Source organism: Drosophila obscura, unplaced genomic scaffold (genome assembly GCF_018151105.1).
Source record: "Drosophila obscura isolate BZ-5 IFL unplaced genomic scaffold, ASM1815110v1 contig_84, whole genome shotgun sequence".
Classification (NCBI taxonomy): domain Eukaryota; kingdom Metazoa; phylum Arthropoda; class Insecta; order Diptera; family Drosophilidae; genus Drosophila; species Drosophila obscura.
This window is the reverse complement of record NW_024542877.1, coordinates 1,392,319-1,412,380: the sequence shown is the minus strand read 5'-3', so window position 1 is coordinate 1,412,380 and position 20,062 is coordinate 1,392,319. Positions and strand designations below refer to the sequence as shown.

General features: G+C 45.5%; 4 protein-coding genes across 9 annotated transcripts; 1 reads left to right on the top strand and 3 right to left on the bottom strand.

Moving 5' to 3' along the window:
* Positions 1 to 282: 282 nt before the first annotated feature.
* On the bottom strand, positions 283 to 9,583 carry LOC111069058 (casein kinase II subunit beta). 6 transcript variants are annotated; one of them, XM_022358942.2, is made up of 7 exons: positions 9,462 to 9,583; positions 8,429 to 8,504; positions 7,938 to 8,040; positions 7,670 to 7,861; positions 6,753 to 6,942; positions 6,528 to 6,609; positions 3,836 to 4,551 (listed from the first exon to the last, which is right to left on the bottom strand). In XM_022358942.2, the coding sequence occupies exons 2-7, from the start codon at positions 8,498 to 8,500 to the stop codon at positions 4,012 to 4,014; spliced, it is 1,179 nt and encodes a 392-aa protein (XP_022214634.2). In that variant the 5' UTR covers positions 8,501 to 8,504; positions 9,462 to 9,583; the 3' UTR covers positions 3,836 to 4,011. The 6 variants fall into 6 exon arrangements, with proteins under 6 accessions (XP_022214636.1, XP_022214637.1, XP_022214634.2 ...); XM_022358943.2 differs by lacking the exon at positions 9,462 to 9,583 and adding an exon at positions 8,711 to 9,265; XM_022358944.2 differs by lacking the exons at positions 3,836 to 4,551; positions 9,462 to 9,583 and adding an exon at positions 283 to 1,245.
* Positions 9,584 to 9,660: 77 nt separating this feature from the next.
* Positions 9,661 to 11,819, top strand: LOC111069054 (testis-expressed protein 10 homolog). Its single transcript, XM_022358938.2, has one exon. The coding sequence runs from the start codon at positions 9,757 to 9,759 to the stop codon at positions 11,722 to 11,724; it is 1,968 nt and encodes a 655-aa protein (XP_022214630.2). The 5' UTR covers positions 9,661 to 9,756; the 3' UTR covers positions 11,725 to 11,819.
* Positions 11,781 to 13,810, bottom strand: LOC111069055 (WD repeat-containing protein 46). Its single transcript, XM_022358939.2, has 2 exons — positions 12,051 to 13,810; positions 11,781 to 11,977 (listed from the first exon to the last, which is right to left on the bottom strand). Exons 1-2 carry the CDS (start codon positions 13,725 to 13,727, stop codon positions 11,831 to 11,833), a joined length of 1,824 nt encoding a protein of 607 aa, XP_022214631.2. The 5' UTR covers positions 13,728 to 13,810; the 3' UTR covers positions 11,781 to 11,830.
* Positions 13,811 to 13,880: 70 nt separating this feature from the next.
* LOC111069056 lies at positions 13,881 to 19,746 on the bottom strand. The gene is given in 6 exon segments (XM_022358940.2): positions 13,881 to 14,550; positions 14,630 to 14,783; positions 15,113 to 15,289; positions 17,917 to 18,244; positions 18,312 to 19,115; positions 19,663 to 19,746. Coding segments are annotated over 5 exon segments (1,659 nt in total). The 5' UTR covers positions 18,902 to 19,115; positions 19,663 to 19,746; the 3' UTR covers positions 13,881 to 14,140.
* Positions 19,747 to 20,062: the final 316 nt, after the last annotated feature.

The window sequence follows — 20,062 nt, the reverse complement described above, 5'->3', positions numbered from 1 at the left end:
TTTCCTTGCGCATCAACTCAAGAGCTCTTTGCTATATAATTCCTGCGGTAACGGTATCTCTCTCTCTGGTGAACACTCGACGTTTCTTATTGGTTTTTGTTAGTGTTCCTCCTCCTCATACTCTTTCTTCATCGTTTTTTTGTTTTTTTTTTTTTAATCTTAATTATTTCTTAAATACATTAAAAAAATACATAAAATATTTTGTTGGTTTTTTGTTGTTGTTGTTGGTTTTTCCGTTTGTTGGTTGTTGTTGGTTTTGTTGTTTTAAATATGTATGTGTGTGTATATATATATAAATAAGCTAACAGTATATTGTTTATATGTTTATGTTGTATATGTATTTTATATAAGTATGCACTCTCGGATCTCGAAAGAAATAGGGTAACCCTATCTACACATATATATTTTTTACTTTTTCTCTATTTAGAATTCGGCTCACGTTGTTTTTTTTTTTTTTTTTAAATTATTTGTTTAGGTTCTGTTGTTTGCGGGTTGCGTATTTTTTTTTTTAACTTTGTTGTTGTGATTATTCCAATGTTTCGTTCAGCTTGGGCTTGTTTTTTTCTTTCAGTTTTTAGTTTTAAGTGTTTCGATTACTAGAAGACAAAGCGGCTTTAAACGTGAACGGTTTACGGGTAGGATAGGAAACAGTAGAAGGATAAGGATGTGGATAAGGAGTGGAAAGAAGGAGACATATGGGGAGAGAGAGGACAGTGAGGTGGGTTTTATCCGGTCCGGCCACTTCTTGACTAAATATTTTGTTGTTTTAAAAACTATTCTAAACTTGTATAGCCGCCCTTCACTTATTAAATAAAATGCAAAGAATAAAGTTGTCGTGTCCTATAGGTCGTCGGGAACAGGTCTGTATGTGAGTGTGTATTATCGATAGCTTTCATCGATAAGTGATATCCAGCGTTGTTGTTTGTGTGTTTGGATGTTGGTCCTTGTCCTCGTTTTGTGTGTGTGTGGGTGTGTGGGGATGGTAAGGGGCCTTGTTAACGTTTTCTCTTTACTTTATTTTACTATGCATCCACAATTTAACGATGATTTCTGTTTTTTGTTGTTGATGTGGGTGTGTGTATCGTGTGTGTGTGTGTGTTTGTGTGTTTGAATGTGTGAGTGCTTGGTATCGGCTCTCTGCTGGGGCTGCACTGCTTGGATCTTGGGATGCGCTTAGATGCGCTTTGGAATCGTATCGATGGCATTATTCTCAGGCTCTTCGTCCTTGGGTGGCTGACCACGTTGCTATCGTTTTACCATCGAATCGGAAAAAAGACCATCATTATCATTTTCGGATCGGTTCGGATTGGATCAGAGAACGAGCCACACAAAAGACACATTGGAAGAGAGAGAGAAAGAGAGAGAGAAGAAAGTAAAAAAGAAAGCAGAAGATAAAGAAGAATGTATATAAATGTGATCAAACACACACATCTAAATATCAATCAATGAATCATTGGTATATATGTTATATATGTATGTATGTAGGTATGTATATATGTTTGTATGAATGAACTATATCGAGAACCATAAGTATAAGTATGGCTGGCATTAAACCAACGAAAAATGTTTTTATTTTTTGTTGTTGTGGCATTAAACCAACGAAAAATGTTTTTATTTTTTGTTGTTGTGGGGCAAATCAAATCTCAATGTTAAATGGCAGGATTTCGGATGTGGGAGGATCGGATCCCAGCAAAAGGACTTTTATTCATTCGATTCGAAGCTTGGGGCAACCATCTAGTATTGTGTGTATGTGTGTGTGTCTTTCTGTACTATGATCTGTCCGTGATTCGGTTTTGGGTTTAATGTGTGGTTTAATGGGATATGTTTTACTTCGGGTACAACTTATATGTATATGTATGTATAGTATACTATATATTATATCCACCTCCACCAAATGGTAGGGCGAACCAGGCAGAATGCAGTGTAGGTGAGACGAGCTCTGCTAATGTATTTTTTTCAAGGCCCACCCACTGTATAAATATAATATAGTACAATGCATAAGCAATAGTGAAAGTATTTTTAGCAGATATTTTTTTATTTATCAAACAATTATTATTATTATTATTCTTTTCGGATTTCTGTTTGATCGAGCGGGGGAAAAAGCGGGGATGTAAGAAAAAACGGTAAATATGTAGGCAAGCAGTACAGTACACTGGTGCTGCAGCAGCTAGCTTTTCTCCCTGCTGTCTGTCCGACCATTGACCATCGTATCGTTGGCCGTGACGTTTGAGTGAAATGTCAGTAGTGTGGCCAGGCACGGAACAGCTCTAGCGTCGTCGTTGCTTGTGTGTGTGTGTTTTGAAATGGGTGCGAGTGAGCGTGTGATAGATTAACAGTTAGATAAGAATATAGGTAAAGGAGGTATAGTGATGGAAGGAGTGTGAGTGGGATATGGAGAGTGAGAAAGAGAGTAGGAGTAGGAGTAGCGTCACGCACAACGACGATCACTCAGCCTCAGCCTCGGGATCTGGACGACTTAGGATCTCCTGACAGAGTGCAATATAGTCCTAGATACAGTCGTAGATTCATAGCATAGTAGGCATGAAAAAAGTGAGAATAAATTAAAAGTAAAGCAAAAAGGAACAGCAAACATGGAACATGAAACACGGCACATGGCACACGGCACACGACGTGGCGGATAATTGTCGGGAACGGAACACAGTCCTTCGTGAAACACTTGGTGGGCTATCGTATAATGGATTATGAGCTTGCGAGGAGGAGGGGGGAGGAGTTCGAGTGGCATTTCGAGTGTGGCAAAATGATAGACTGTGATTTGTATTAAATATCAGTTTCGTTTTTATTTTTAGTTATTGTTATTATTACTTTTGTTCTCCATTATATTCATTTTCTTTTTGTTTCGTCTACATCATTATGTTCTCTTTTCTCTCTTTCGTTCACATCGATCATTTATTAATTGTAAACAGTTTTCTGCAAATCTCACATTAAATTATCAACGCTCCTCGGCACTCTATCGATCTCTATATAGATTCTCATATACATATACATATCTATATATTAATATATATATGTAGATATATACATACATACATATATACTATATATATATTATATAATTAATTCCTAATTTGCTTAAAAAATGTTTCTCAATTTATTGTATAGGTGTTTTTTGTTTTCTTTTTTTTTTCGTTCGTTTGTTTTGCAACGTTTTTTTTTTATAATAATTAATCGTTACGCAAATATTAATAGTTCATGTCTTAACAGAAAAAAAAACAAAAAAATTATACAATTATATAGTTGTATTATTACGTTTTGGCAGATTAAAAAAGACAATGTAATATTCAAATTCCAATTCAAATTCAAATTATTTTCAACAATAGTACAATTCGGAAATCCTCTGTGAGTACAGGAAAATGCGTTTAGAATATATAAAAACAGAAACAACATGATGGCGGGCGTGGGGTGTTCGGTTTGCAACGATTCTGAAATTTTGGACCCTCTTACAGAACTAAAACTAAACTGGCGGTGGCAACACACCACTTTCTTCTACTTGTACAATAACTAGAACAAGGTCAAACAACCATTTACTGGGGGGAAAACTCTACGAGTACAACACTACTGATCTCGCACACACTCCGCACAAAACGGATGTATTGTATTTATTTCGGTATACCATTAAGCGCTTTATTCTCACTTTCTCTTTTCAGTTTTGATTGATTGTTTTTTCAATTGTATGAGATTATAAATTTTATAAAGGTATTATTATTATTGCTTTTGCGATGAATAAGGCAACACTTGCCGCACCCCAGTGTGTCCACATGGAAGTTTGTCTTTACTTTTTTTTTTTGTTGAGAATCTTGCGGATTTGCTTTTGTGCTGTGCTATGTGTGTGTGTGTGTGTGTTTTGTATCTATGTGTGTATATGTGTGTGTTAGGTTTATGTGTGTTAGGTTCTGTGCAGTGCTTGCTGTTTCTCTGTTGCCGCCATCCAGTTGTATCTCCCTCTCTCACATTATTTCTCTCTCTCTCTTACTGTGGTTGCTTTTTGTCTTTTTATCCACGTGGATCCTGTTCTTGGGTATCTTCCTCGTAGGGATCTTCTTCACATGAATCTTCTTCTTGGAAATTTTCCGTTTGGATATCTTCTTCTTGTGGATCCCCCGAGCTCAATCCCGATACTGTGAAATGTGACGAGAACGATGTGAACGTATCGTATTCGATTATTTCATTGCTCTTGTTCTGATCAATCTCATCCTGCAGAGAGTACACTGAACTTGATGGGGGAGATGGCCCGTTTCCCTCTGATCCCGATACTGGAGTGGCACAATCCGGCTCCACTAGAGAGTGGCTCACTGGAGCTACAACTGCTGCTGATGGAGCCGCCTCCGAGTTCGTTTCCGCCGGTGAAATGTGTGACGAGAGGGATGAGCATGTATCCGAATCGATAACATAATTTTCGGCATAATAGTATGTGGGTACCATAGTGTAGTGCCGCTCATCTAGAGGGTACACTTTAGTTGTAAGGAGTTGTGGGTTTGTCCCGTTTTGATTGTTGTTTTTGGTCGATTCTTGGGAATTCTTGAGTTCTAGGTGCTATGGGGTGTAGGTTTGAGGGGGGGTGGGTTTAGGAGGCATTTATACAGGATTATCATTAATAATTCATTTATCAATGCGTCTAAATATGTAGTCTTTGTGTTTCTTGTGCGCGTGTGTGTGTGTGTCTTGTATGTGCTTTTGTGTGTTATGCTATTATTATTGCTGTTTTTGCATTGTTATCTGGAAGTACTACGTTTCTTATATATCGTTGTATATCGCTAATGTTAATTACTCGTTTCTCCCCTCTAATCATCATTCTATATCAATCTATATGTATATTTCCGTCTTGCTCATTCTCATACTCTTTCCATTGCTCACATTTACTGAAGGTTGTTTGTGTGTTTGTATATGACCAGTGTTGTGAAATGCCAAGGCGTGAATATAAAACAGAACGTACAACAAAACATACATACATACATACATACATCCGAGTGACAGACGACAATACATACAATGAATGGTACATACATACATACATATTAAAAATAAACAAAATCAGTTAATTATTACTTAGCCAAACGCATATGCAATACATGTATGGTATGGTGTGGTATGGTGGTTTTGGGTTATGTTCATTTCTATATATATATATAGTTTTAGTGTATGGCTATATGTGTATGTATGTATATGTATTTTAGAGCGCAGAGCCAGTGTTGGTTTATGAGTATACTAAATTAAAAACCTAACATAAAAACATATACAAATGTTTGATTAAAAATATATACATACATACATATGTATATAGCTGATGGAAAATTGACAAAAAAAGTTCTACACAATAAAACTTTTTTTTTTCAACGCAAACTAAATGTGATTGAATGAGGAAGGAGGTTGGTCTTCAGTGTCCCAATGACTGATGAATGAAAAATTTGTATAATTTTTAAGTGAAATCTGCATGACGGAACGTGCGTGCGTGCCTGTCCGTTTTGTATTTGTTTCTGTTGTGTTTTTTTGCTGAAGAAAACCTCACATTAGATCATTTCCGCACACGTTTTGCCTCAAAAATTTAATTTTTCCTTCTACTACTGTTTTCTTGTTTTGTTTTTTTTCGTAATACATTCTACTAATTGTCAGCGTTTTTGTTGTTGTCGCTTTTGTTGTTTTCTTTCAATATAAACGCAATTGGTTGTTTTTTTTTTTTTCTATATTTGTATAAATGATTCTTTGCTCCTGGCGCTCAAAACCTCTCAATACAGCAGTTGTTCTTGTCTCTCTCTCTCGTCTTTCCACTTTCCACTTATCGTCTTCTCTTCTACCATGTCTCTCAGTGTGCCGTGTTGTTCTTGTTGTCTATTGGTCTTCCCGTTATAAACTATTTGTTTTGCTTTGTTTCGTATTTTTTTTTGTGGTTTTTAATTTTTTTTTTGTTTTTCAGATTTTGTTTTTTTGTATATGCAATTGAATGGATTGTTGTTGGTTGTTGTAGTTCTTGTGTTTTGTGGTGTGTTGTTGTTGGTTGGTTGGTTGGTTGGTTGTTGGTGCGTATATGCGTGTGTTGGTGTGTGTGTTGTTTGAATTAGTTTTTCTACACACAATGTTAGAATCGATCGAACAGATCGATCGGTTGCAGATCGAACAGAGAGGAGATTGGTTGACCGACAAGGGGATCGTGATCGGTTGTCGTTCAGATTTTGTGGATTCATGACCATTAGGTGGGTTTTTTTTTTTTTTGATTTGATTTGATTTTTTTTTTTTTTGTGGTGTTTTTGGTGGTCGTATGTTTGGGGAGAAAAACAAATATAAAAAAAGATATAATATATATATATATAGTATATAGTTGAGGCTTAGTTCAGATATAGTATGTACTTATGAAGTATTATGGATTTCTCTGGTGTTAAAAGAAGTGAGGATTTTAGTCAATCAGGAGTCAACGAAAGAAAGATCACAAATAAAAATAATGAACTGATCGTTTTGGTATTTGTGTGTAAATAATTGTGAGAATTATGTAAAACTAGTTAAGGTTTTAAATTTACCGCTCGTAGTGGCATTTTGAAATTGGCTGCTGCCTGCAGCTGAATTTGATAAGCTAAGCTGTGAATTTTAAAGCCATACAGCCTGGTTTTCGGTTGTTTGCATTGGTGTTGTTGACGTTGGTGAAAATCCATCATCCATCCGGGAGGAAACGCATCAAGAGATAGGGAAGAGAACACATAAACATTATTTGAATGCCACTAGCGGATGAAGAAACTGCCACTCACCGTGGAACAAATTGGTTAGTAGGACGCTTGGGGCGATACTCCGGATGCACCATGAAGAGCATGTGTGGAAATCCAGTACCAAAGTATGCGCCATCAGTGTGATGATGACGTGATGATTTTGGTGTATAGACATCAATGCACTTTGGGCAATAGGTCTTCACCATTGCCTCACCGGGTATGTCCGAAAGGCCTGAAAAACGTAAAAGAGATTAGGTATCGTCAATTGGGAATCTCAGGCTCAAGTTAAGATAATGGCAAGGTGCTTAGTTCTCATGTTCAAATGGGCAATCAATTGGTGACACATCTGCATATTTGGATGATCGCGCGACGGTCTCTTTTCCAGCTTAAGGTAACTCTCAAATGTCATTCAATCATTAAGGCAAAGTAAATGCTCATATGTTGGTTGGCAACCGATTGGCTGATGATTCACTTTTGGTATCGGCTTTTTCTGTATCATTAATCCCAGACCTGGGCTCAAATACCGGCATACAAAAAATAAATAAATATTGTCGCGACATTTGAGATCATTGATAGATGATCGCTGATACTGGCACTCACAAATGTTTACATATACAAATCATTGAAGAAGGGGCGCCTCTAACAATGCCGATTCAGCGTAAAGCAAAAAGGTTCTCATATCTTCAGACAGATGGGATATACATTTAATACAATTCTCTATGATTCAGCAGCAAAAAAAAAAAAACAATAGTGGAAGGGTGCCAGGTAGCCCCGGAAATTGCTCCAAGGCTGCTGCTGCATATTCAGCAGAAAAAGAACCCTCACTAGTCCTACAAATCGGAACAATCGAAAGGAAAGCTCATATGCAAACAAACATGAAATGGCGACATGGAACATTTGAGGGCGCCCTTGCTTAAGGATCGAATGGGGGAGTGAGTGGGTGAATGGGTACTACATACCCAAAGGCAACATTGGCTGGCTTTCACAGTAGACACGTGGGCAGTGTCCGAAATCGCCAGTTTGATATTTCTCAATCATTTGAGCGATGCCGCGATTTGTTAATATATATCTAGCGTGTATAAGGCCGTAGAGCATCTCGGCGGCCTGTTCGGTCATGTCCGACTGCAACGGATTGTCCTCCAGTTCGTCCTCTGTGGGGTGGGGAGGAGGAATGGTAAAAGTAAGTGAACATTATTCTTCAATAAGGGGGATCTTAGGGACACTTACCCGGTTCTAGATCTAGTATCATGTCCAAGGCCTGGCGGTAATTGGGCACCTGCTCATTTAATCCAGTTAAATTAAATTTATCCTGTATGTAATCCTCATCAACCTGGCAGGGAGAGATCCAACATGGAGAAATGCTTTAATTCTGAGAAATGGAGGAAGACACCAAGCTGCGTGATGAGGGAGGAGGGGGGAGGCCTCTTCTGTACAGTTTGACACATTTGTGCCCCACCTTGTGGCATACACTCGAACACATGCTCACACCCACATCACACACTGGCACAGGCACAGGGCTGGCTGCATGCACTTGGCTTTGCAATTGTTGCACCCGCGCTGAAGGAGAGCGCGCGCTCGACGACTGCCGTCGCCGCACACCCGCCGCGCGTCTTCATCCGTTGCCAGCGCCATCGCCATCGCCAGCGCCAGCCTTCTCTTGCTTAGATAACAGCTAAATTCCAAATTGAATTTAAACCAAATGAATCTATTCCACTTACCTCACAGAAGAACTCGTTGCCACGAAGCCCACAGAACCAGGTGACCCAAGAGACTTCTTCGGAGCTGCTCATTTTGCTGCGGGTGAGGTGGGTGGGGAGGGAAGAGTGTATACAATATATCATTATTAGGCAGTATCGAAGCAAATGGAACCCTGGGATCATATCATCGGTCCTTTGCAGCACGCACACACACATTAACACACATTCACTCGCGCATTTACGCACACATTCACAACATTGATGGATGCACATGTGTATTGTATATTGCAGAGTATTACATACATTATGGGGATTATTTTGCGTAATTTGCCTGGCAAACGAATTTATTGTTGAAATACCATAGAACGTGAAAGCCGGAGGGGGCCGAGCGCTTAGCGGGCGGAGCGGAGCAATGCGGCGCGACAACGGGAGCTAGGGCGGGGACGGTACGATGAAGAGGTAAGGTGCGGTATGGTGTGTGGGGAGAGGGGGGTCGGCCGCCGGAACGTGACGATACGTTACGGTACGGTACGCGGTTGCACGTCAAAAAAAAAACAACGTAACTTAACGAAAGTAAACGATGTGAATATTGTCCACGAGTTTTTTTCTTTTTTTTTTCGTTTTCGTTTGCTTCTTGGAATTATGCTCGTCTTGCGGTGGCTTCTTGTTGCTTTTTCACCGCCACGATCTTTCAACGTTTCGCGTTTGGTAAGTGATTTTATGCTTTTACTTGAGCACACACACGCCTAAACGAATATTTCACTGATTTGCGATTTCGAAAGCTGACTAAAAAGGAAGTCAATTTCAATTTCTCGTATTTTGACAAGCGCTCAATACAAAATGTGCCGAGCAGCAAGAAGAAGAGCACACTGGTGGAAATCAGTGGAAAAAAAAGAGACACATATACACACATGCACACGAACGCACACACACACACACACCGGGACACACACAGAAACGCACGCACGGTTTATACAATTTAGTACTTAATAGTTTCATTGTTTGCTGGTGGCTGGGCCTGTTGCTGCTCGTCCATGGCCGATGGAAGACTCACCTAAATTATTATAAATTATATGAATTGATTGGATTTTGCAAGGCAGCAGAACCGGTAAAGGCAAATATTGTAGCGAAGACGGAATAATCAGGTATGAAACTTGCATTTATCGATAAGTGCGTCAATTTCTTAAAATGCTATCGATGTATCTAAAACTGACAAGTGCTAGACTGGCCAGTTCTGCCAATCCCACCATTACCACATTAGTGTGAACGTATGCAAATACCAGAAAGTGATCAGCGATCAGCTGTGTCGCACGTTTTGATTTACATTTTGCTGTTGGATTTTGGAAAATATGGGAGGACACCACAAGAAGAATCTGCGTGCCGAGAAGGCCAAAGTGAAGCTCAAGGGGGCCAAACTGCCCAAGGGTCTCAATGTGACCAAGACCGACTTCAAGGTGCGCAAGATCGAGATCCGTGAGCAGCTTAAAGAAGCGTCCTACACCGAAACTGGCCAGCGGCAGTTCAACCTGAAGGAGACCCTGTCCCGGCTGAAACATCACAGCTTCAAGTTCCGCACGGATGCCATGCGCAATGTACGCGAGTCGGTCAAGTCCGGCCAGGCTGATCATCTCATCGGCCATCTCAACGAACTGTTCCAGGGCATCGCCGCTGGCGCCCTCGACATGGAGAGCAGTGTTCGCCAGGAGTCCTTCAAGACGCTCGATGTACTGCTGGAGGTGCTGCATCCACAGGCTGTGGCGCCATTTTTCCACGTGATTTCCACCTACCTCAAATGCGCCATGACTCACATCCATCCCACCATTCAGGAGGATTCCCTGCTGATGCTGGACGTGCTGATGCAGCGAGTGCCACCCTCACTGCTGGCGGAGCGCAGTGCCAGCACAATTGTGGGCAATTTCATTGACATGATCTCGCGCTCCCGTCACGACAATGAGAAGTCAAATCGTACGCTCACCATGAACCTGGGCCACGGCAAGCAGACGACCGTCAAGTGGCGGACCAAAGTGCTGCTCCGCCTTCAGCAGATCCTCGGCACATTGGCGCAGCACAGCGCCAAGACAGCTAGCACAAAATATCCAGTTCATGTCGCGCAATTTACTGAAGACCGTGCCAATTACTATGGGTTGCTCAGTCCGTACGCGCAAGACACCCGCAGCCTGTATGCCATCCTCCACGAGCCCAAGCTGACTGCGGAGGGCACCCAGCTGCAGACGTATGTGGAGCAACTGATGCCCCTGCTGCATGACAGTTGGCTGGAGGTGAGGCCGCAACAACAGCAGCCCCTCCTGCCGCCGGATGCCTCGGCTAGCCTCTACGTTGTGGTCAACCTGATAAGCCAGCTGTGGACGCTCATCAGCCAGCACGAGGCCGCGAACAGCACCAACGAGCTGAGCAACTGGCTCAGGCAGAATCATTCTAAAAAGTTTCTAAAGAACTTTATCGACCAGGACGGCCGTCGCTTCCCCTACCAACAGATGCCTCACACTCAGACGCAGGGCAAGAAAGAGAAGGCCAAAGACAAGGGTCCCGCCGACGGCGGCGAGCAGTGCCTGCCCCAGAACCTGGCCATCGTTCAGATTGCCTGCCAGTTTTATCCAGATCCTAGCGAGAAGCAGGCTCTGGTCTTTGGCCATCTCGTTCAGTACATAAACGAAACACTGAAGCGTCTGGAAAAGCTAACGCCGGAGCACCAGCTGCCGCTGGTCACCGCCCTACGTTCGCTGCTGCTGGAGAATGCGCTGGCGCTGCTTAATCTGATACCAGAGCAGTTGACGAGTCTCCTGGATGCCTCCATGCTGGCGTATGTCGAGCAACGCTATGCCACACGCGAGGGTGTGTCCACCAAGATGTTGAGTCTGCTGTGTGAGATTGTCCAGAACACGGAACTGTATGCCCGCTTTGGCGGTGAGGAGCGTTTCGCCATCTTCCTGGGCTATCTGCCGGAGCTGCTGCTCAAGCCAACGGTGGCCGAGGGAACGCTGCGTGCCATGGCCACCCTTTGCCGCCAGATGAACGGCGTTTTCATGACCGCCCTCGTGCAGAGTTCTGGTGATGTCCTTGGCCACCTGTCGCAGCTTCAGGTTACAGGCAATCCCCAAGGCGATGACAAGTTTGACAATCAGAAGCGCGTCCTCAACCTATTCTACTACGCCCGAACATGCGACAGAAAGAGCCAACTGAAGAAGGCTCTCAGGCAGCTGGCCAAGCAGCAGCCCGCCGATAAGGATGCTGAAGATGATTCCCCCACAAATGACCAAATTGTCAGCTACTTGAAGTCGGTGCTGGCCTATGACTAACCCTGGCCCCAAGGCCAGGCTGGTTCCACTTCCACCCACAAATATAGTTTCTAAATCTAGTTTATATTCTAATATATTTTCTTTCGATTATTGATGGAACATCTATTCAGGTCTTGTGCTTCTTTTGGGGCTTGGGCTTGAACCGATCCAGTACAGAGCGCGGGGGCTTTGGCTTGGCGTCGCCTGCCGACTCCTTGCTGCTGTGCTGCTTGATCACGCTCTTCTTGGCCTCCCTCACCTCCGCTATAAACTCCTGGAATAACGAAATAAAAACCAGACGTGGATTCAGTATGGATATGGATTGCAGGCGCAAATGCCACACTCACCTTTCGCTTGATATCTTTCACGATTTGCTTGTTGCGCGACGCCTTGGCAGTGCCGCCACGTCCCTTCATCTTGCGGCGCGAATTCATGCGTATGGCGGGCGGCTTGAGGTGGAATAGCTGTCGCTTGGCGTCGACCTTCTCCTGCAACGTGGGCGCATCGACGCCGGTGATCTCATTGGGATCCAGAGTTATCAGTTCGGGTGGAATCTTTTCGAGCAGGGCATGCACCTCGTGCTCGCGACGCTGCTTGGATGTCTCATAGGGATTGTCCTCGAGGGCATCGTAGTTGGGCTCACCGGAGCCGGGCACCAGCATCGAATGAAAGCCCTTGGCCGTCGACAGCCCCAAAACATCCTCGTAGGGACAGAAGCGCAGGCCATGCACAAAGGCATCACAGCGCTGACGGATATAGGGCAGCTTGTTCCGATCCCCAGTGCCGCCGCCGGTCAGCACATCCGTGTACGTCTCCAGATAGGTGCCCTGGGACAGGGCCAGCATGCCACGCTGCGACACATCCAGCTCGTTGGCGGGCAGACGCAGGTGGAAGAGTGCCAGGGGCTGGTCGTTGAGCATGCGGATGTCCCACACTTTGACGGTGCGATCCAGGCCAGCGGTGACCAGATGCTGGCCCTTGGGATCCACCGTCATAGCCGTCATCGCTGTCGAGTGGCAGAGCAGCTTCGCCAGCGGCTCACGCACCTTGGGCGACCACATGGACACGACTCCACGGCTGCCGCCCACACACAGGACACCGTTGCTGGGATTGTGTCGCAGCATCCGTATGTCGCCCAGGCCGGTGTTGAAATTGCCCACCAGCTCGCCTATGGAGACGTCCAGCCAGGAGGCATAGCCCGAGCTGTTGCCGGCAGCCAGAAGGAAGTGGTAGGGCAGAAAATCCAGGCGATTCACATTCGTCAGGCGCTTGACGCAGTGCAGCTCCGTGCCCTTCTTGTCGTAGAAGTAGACCCAGCTCTTTTGGGCCACCGCATACATGGTGGGCACGTGCAGCCACTGGACATCGGCCACGCTCTCCATCACATTGAATTCGCAGTGCAGCTTCTTGGTGACCCAATCGAAGGCGGCGACATGGCCTCGCCTGCCGCCCAAAAGCAGATGACGGCCGTTCTTTGAGTAGCGCATGGTGTATGGGCCGAACTCCATCTGGAGACTGAAGTGCTTGGACGCCGACTGCAGATCCACATTGGCGGCAATCTGCTCCTGACGATACTCGGCCGTTATCTCGCCATCATCGGCCCCCAGCTGGCCGGCGGTCTCCTGCAGCAGCAGCTCTGTGCGTGCCGCCTGCTCTGTGGCATAGTCCAGGTACACCTCCTTGCGCTCTTGCTGCTCCTTAAAGTGACGGGTCTTGACGCCGCGCGCCTCTACCTTTTCGCCACGTGAGTATTTGGCCAGCAGCTCCTGTGGTACGTGGCTCTTTTGGGCTTCGGCTGGGTCCGACGCCTCGGCCTTGACCTTGTTGGGACGTAGTGGCTTCCTGGCTTTGGACTGCGTTTGCATTTTGATGAACTCCCCCACAAAATTTTGTTGATTTCGGCGCTTCAATTTCACTGGTTGCAAGCCCGCGGCGTCGCCATCGGCGGCGGCATTCTCTGTGTCGAAGTAGCGTTTGTGGGCTACCTTGGGCTTTGGACGCCCTTTCGGCGGAGCCTTGGACATGATGCCAAAACAGAAAAATTTTAAAAAACTCTTAAAAACAAAACGAAGTTCTTTTAAAACAACGTGCTCGTGCTGCTTCTTCCTCTTCCCAGGGAGTAACAGCTGCGCTCGATAACCACCGCTAATAATCGATAGGAAAACTTGTTGAGCTTATCGAAAATCAAATTTAATTTTATTCAATTATTTAAAGGCTAATTAAATGAAGGTTCTTAATATTATGGCAACGAAAAGACATCAAAATACATTTTAGGCTTAATCAGAAAACGCTTTCAAGGTCTTTTCCACTAACTGTAGACGGTTTTAAGTGTTTTAAAGTTGAGACTTAATTTGGTACGTTACTCGTTAGACGAATTTGAAGATTAACGCCACATCAGTCTATGGGAAGCGTAACATAATCTAGATTCTAGAACAAACTAATAGACACGTCCATAGGGCAGTGCATTGGGATAATACGGCATTAAGAACTTGCCCCCAAAGCGGGGCTGGGACTGGGCCGATTCGCTGCTCGAGGAGAACATTGATGTACAGATATCGGCACGATCCCGATGTAGGCGGCTGCTGCTGTTCGACGTGCTCGTTCCGGCCATGCCCGTACCCGTGCCAGTGCCAGTGCCACTGCCCAGTCCCAGTCCCAAGCCAAATCCCAATCGAGCGCCATGACGACGCTCTCGGCGACGAGTTCGTATCAGTGAAAAGATGGCCACAATGACGGCCACCAGAAAGATCAATCCCAGAATACAGAAGGAAATGGCCAGCTTCGAGATGGACAGACAGAGAGTGCCCTCGCCCGGCAGGGGTCGCACATGGGGTGGATAGTCCTCCACTGAAATTAGCCCATGCAGTGTAAGTGGTCGGACGCGGGAATGCTACACTGCATTGCTGCGCGGTGTTGTTGCACTTACCGCTCATGTTGTACCGCCGGTCGTAGCGCAGGCGATCCACTTCGATTTGCGGCGCAGTCACGGCCAGCGAGTTGAACACCTCAATGCGTGCCAGGTGCTGGTCGGCACTCAGCTGCAGCTGCTGCTGCTGCTGCTCGGCGAGGCGACAATTCAACTTGAAGAAGAAGATTCAAAAAATCAGAGTTATATTCGAATGTGTAATGGGGTGACAGCGCAGCAAGTGGCTGCCCTGCTGCCTCCTCTATTCAGCTTCAGTTGAGTGCGTTTTGGTGCAATAACCACATTAATTAGCAGACGCAACAGCACTAAATCCTAACACGCTACGCTGGGCACTGCAGTGCCGGCGCCTTGCCCAGAAGAAGAAGCCGGCAGTCAGGCAGCACTGCAGCAGGCAACACTTTCATTTTTCATTGCAACCAATTGGTATGAGATGCATATATTGGGGCCTTGCTTTGACTGCTATATGGGGCTGGTGGTACTTACATTCGGACACTTCCCCTTGCATAGCTGCACGCCACAGCTAACATGAAGGCGCTCGCGATCGGGAAACTTGAAGGCGGGAAATGTGGCCGCAAACGTTCGCTCGACCAGATCTTCCTCCTGCTGCTTTGACCAGCCCTCCTCTGCGGGCTTGTGGTGTGTGTGCAGAGCGGGCATTACCTGCAACAGTCACAGAAAACAAGTGACACTTTAGACCGAGTCTCGGGTCAACACTTTTTCGGGTGTTCCTGAACCTGTCTCTGTCTCTGTCTCTGTCTCTGCCCCTGAACCTGAACCTGAACCATTACGTTTTTAATGGGTAGTGCAGTGTATGTGTGTACATGTTGTTTTATGATCGCTTATACAATACGATGAGCATGTGTATGCCGGTGACAAAATCCCGCGCTAACCATTCTCTCACACCGCTCACATTTGGCCATTTCCGTTACGTGCGTACTCGTACCAGAAACGGTAACAAAAGTCATGTTTTGTAGCCAAGTTCAATGGCAGATTGAGATACAGATGGAGATACAGATACAGATACAACATAGTAGTACGAGCTGCGGAGGTTCGGAGGTGCAGACGTGCTGTGTTTTCCGTAGTGCAAATGTATGAAATTACAAGACAATGTGATTTACATCTCTCATCTCGTCTTCCAGCCCATTGTTGCTACCGCGTTGGAAAAACGGAAAGAGGGGACCCCCGGTGGCACGTTGATTAGCCTGGTGATGATGTCTGGTTTCAATTTACAAGACCCCCAAAGAGCACGTGTTGCCGCATGTGTGGGTGGGTGGGTGGTTGGGTTGTGTGGATGGGATGGTTGTGTGACTGCGAAACTTGAGACAATAACAATAAGAGCAAATTGTTGAGGAAGTTCAAATGAGTTCACGTGCAAAAAGATGGTAAATATGTAACCAAGTGTAAAGTGGATCGAAACGGATGAAAAAGTGATGAACTTTTTTGTCTTCCGGCCACTGAAATTATCGTTGGTATAAACTATGCATAGATAGGGGTTGGACTAGAACTGCAACCAGTTTCAATTGCAACAAAATATTATCAATTTTCACGCAGTTAATTTAAAAACCATTTAAAATTCAAATTCTCATCGTAATTGGGTTGCAGGATCTATCGACATTGAGTATCAGCTGTCGTCATAGCGGTTGAAGCAGTGCGGACTGCTTGCATTGTTGTTGTTCTTGTTGTTGTTGTGGGTCACATTCTCGATATAAAACTGTGCCATCGCTGCGCGCGCGCGCACATCAAACAAAAGACAAAAGTTTTTATTTCACTTTTCTTCCACGCTCTGACCCAGAAGTGTTTCTAAACCAAACAAATCAACTTGTGATGGTAGTGCGCATAAATTTGCGATCTGTTTGCGTGGCGGTAGGGCAGGCAGGCGAAGGGGCAACGCAAAAGAAAATGAAATGTGCTAAAACGGAAGGTAAGTCCAAGAAGACAACACAAGACAGTGGCTGAGGAAGAGGCAGAGGCAGAGTCAAACAATAAAACAAACATAAAATGCAAATGGTTTCATCTGTAGTTGTTGTTGTTTTTGCTGCTGCTGTTGTGTTTTTTTTTGTCTTCATTCCGTTAAAATAAAACAAAAATTAAGCCGTGAGATTTTTTTTGTTGGTGCTTCTCCAATGCAAAGGCAACAATGGAGAAGAGAAGAGCAGCATGGCAGCGTCAGAAAAAGATTTGTTTGACCCATTTAAGGCCGCAAATGAATGACATGTGCATAAAGCTGCGACGCCGCCGCTACCACCGCGCCCCCAGATGGAACGGAACGAAGAGGATAGAAGACCAAAATGCAAATGGCCGGACTGGCAATGCCATTGCCATTGCCCCTTTCCGCTGCGTTCCGCTGGCTATGGTGCTGGTGCCGGTGCTGGTGCTGTCCGGGGATGGGTGATGGAGATGGAGCAACACCGCCAACAGAAACAACTCTTGATGTCAAAATGCTAAACGATAAATATTTCTATGTATTTCACTGTTGGCTAATTGTTGTGACCTCCTAATTTACTCAAGAAGAACTGAGGCAAGAACGCAGAGAACAGTTCGCAGGCGTTTGTTTTAGTTGTTTTTCGTAGTTTCTTTAATGACTTTTAAGTGGGGGAGGGGGGGAAGGTGGTACGTCGCGGCTCGACTCCACTGCTTGGCTGGGCAACGAAAACTGTTCTAACGATGATCGCGTAATTATGGCTAACAGTTTTGCTGCCTTTTGCCTTCACATTTAATGCCGCGCGCGGTCTGTGCTGTAATAACTGTTACAATTAATGAGGCGGCGCTGCTGCAGTCTGCCGAGTGTGTGTGTGTGTGTGTGTGTAGTTTGTGTGTGTGAGACAGAGAGTGAAAAACATGTTTTGGGGATGTGCAAGTCCCAACCCAATATTGATTGTGGGAGTTCCCGGGAACCTGCAATCGATTGTGGGAGTGAAAAGAGATGATCGGCCCATGATATACTCTCCCCGACATACTCTCTAAGATGTCTGCGGTCTGGTCTGTCCGTCTATAAAAATGAAAGTTAAATGCGATCAATCGTTGATCGCCCCACAGCATCAGCATCAGCATCAACAACAGCAGCTTTAGCTTCATTAATTAATGACTTTTTGTGTTGTCTCGTCTGAGTCTTGTCTCTTTGGTCTAACGGTTAATCACATATCTACCCCCCACTACCCCTCTCTCTCTCTAAATCTCTTTCTCTTTCTATGTCTTGTAGAATGTGTCGCCGTTGGCGCTGGTTACGCAAATGGTTGGGGGGGAATCTCCGTGAGACTGCAGTCAGCCACTGGGACTGCTGTACTCACCTGCTCGTCAATGGGACAGCCGCGTGCATCGAGCAGCTGCTGCGTGGACTCTCCCAGTCCATCGAGTGCCGCACAATCCACCACACGGACCCCGATTGTGCCGGGCACTATGGCGCGTACGGTTAGGGTGGTGGGCACGCCCACTTCCACAGAGCCAGTGCCATTGGGACCGCCCAATTCCAGCCAAATGCGAACGCGCGGCGTGTCCATATGATGACTGTGATGATGATGATGATGATGATATTATGCTGAGGCGCTGTAGAAGGGGCCGTGGAGGGAGGCCGGATGGATGACAGACGCAGCAGCCAAGGCACGCATTCTTGCATTCCTGCAATGAATATGGATATGTCTATGGCTATGGATATGGATACAGATTGGGAATTAATTTGGCTTACCTCTCCCGGCCACTGTCCGTGCGCAGAGCTGTTGCTGCGGGCAGCGGCAGCGGCATGCCCATGGCCTTGGCCGGCAGCTGACACCTAACCGAGCTGAGGATGTCCGTGCTTTGGCGCAGCTTTTGCTCCATCTGGAGCATCACCCTCACCGTGTACTCTATGCCGCCGTCGGCCAGCGGATCGGCACGTACGCCACAGCCGGAGGTGGGGATGCGCAGCTGCAGGTGCGTGGAGTCTTTGCCGCGGGAACGGCACTCCAGCGGGAAGTCCTTGGCATAGAGCAGGCCGCGAAATGGTCGGCTCAGCAGCAGCTGCATATCCAGCATTTCCCTACTGCAGTTCACTTGCAGCCGCTGGATTTGCATAGATGCGACTGGAGATGGAGCTAGGGTTGGAGCTGGGGTTGGGAAGGTGTCAGTGGATGTGGATGTAGATGTGGAAGTGGCAGTGGTGGCAGCGGTTAGCGTCGTTCTGGTTGCCCAGCTAGCATGACACACAAATTGCGGCAGATGCAGCAGGCCGATAACGGCGGCAAGTGGCAGCAGCCCGCGGTGGAGGCCAAAGCCAAAGACGAAGACGAAGAAGAACATGTTTCCGATTTCCCGTTTGCCGCCGGCCCAGGCCCGCCCCGGCGATGAAAACCGCAAATGATGATGCTACCTGCTGGATCTACCAACACCTGTTGCTGTTGTGTCCAGTTGATGAAGCGTGTGGCAGGGTGGTGGGGGGGGAGGGGGTGGCTGTGTCGTAATTGGCCTACTCCGAGTGCGAAGAAGAGAATCTGGTCGCGTCTGGTTGGGTCGTCTGCGAAATAGAAGATGATGGAAATGTACAGCTTTAGTCTTTGCTGAACTGCACTCGATTAAATGGAAATTTGCAAATGGGCAGACCTAATAGCGATCCCCAAATCCCCTGCCCATCACGATGCCAATTCCGATCCGAAAGCGGGTCAAGTTTGTCGCGCGTCCCAGTGAGTGATTGGGAGAGTGATGTTGCAGCACCGGCGAACAAATAAATAAACCAAATAAATAAATGCGATAAAAGCCAACAGGCAGAGCTCAAATCAACATCAACATAATGCGTTTGCAACTTTGCGTAATCCCCCCACTTGATGCTGGCTGGCTGCTGGCTCACTGGCTCACTGGCTTGTTTGTCCATTTTTTTTGTGTCTTCTATTTGTGTTGTGAGCTTCGCGTCGCGTCTCTTATTAGCTCAATTTTGTTTGCATTTGGCTATTGTAATCATCCTCCCAATTAACAATAAAACTTTGAATGTGCCATCCCAGCCTCCCAAAAAGGGGAAGTGAAGACAACAAGACAACCTTTCAAAGTCAAACATAAAATTTGCTTACCTTCCTGCCCTTCACTATTGTTGGGGGGAACAATTTGAAAATTAATCCTTAATGTTTGTTTGTTTTTTTTATTCTCAATTCCTGGTAATAATTTTATTTATTTATTTTTATACACTTAATTTTCCGCACAGCACAAACAACAACAGCAACAAAAAAAAAAAAACGGTATTCTTACACAAGTTTGCGGTCAATTCAAATGGGGAAAAAATAACTGAGAGAACCGCAATTTTGGAATTGGCTGATTATAGCCACTACGCATGCGATCGCTTCACAGGCTTAAGATGTGTGAAAAAAAAAAAATTAAATTACTAGAGAAAACGAATTTGAAGATGAATAAGTCAAGCCACGGCAAACGCGCGCCACCGAGTGTGCAAATGCAATGCAGTCGGTGTAGAGCGAT

Coding starts and splice junctions, on each gene's coding strand:
- LOC111069054 (XM_022358938.2), top strand. CDS start 9,757: ATGGGAGGACACCACAAGAAGAATCTGCGTGCCGAGAAGGCCAAAGTG.
- LOC111069055 (XM_022358939.2), bottom strand. CDS start 13,727: ATGTCCAAGGCTCCGCCGAAAGGGCGTCCAAAGCCCAAGGTAGCCCAC. Junction 11,978..12,050: donor TGAAAGATATCAAGCGAAAG/GTGAGTGTGGCA, acceptor TCGTTATTCCAG/GAGTTTATAGCGGAGGTGAG.
- LOC111069058 (XM_022358942.2), bottom strand. CDS start 8,500: ATGAGCAGCTCCGAAGAAGTCTCTTGGGTCACCTGGTTCTGTGGGCTT. Junction 8,041..8,428: donor GCAACGAGTTCTTCTGTGAG/GTAAGTGGAATA, acceptor TCTCCCTGCCAG/GTTGATGAGGATTACATACA. Junction 7,862..7,937: donor GATACTAGATCTAGAACCGG/GTAAGTGTCCCT, acceptor CCCACCCCACAG/AGGACGAACTGGAGGACAAT.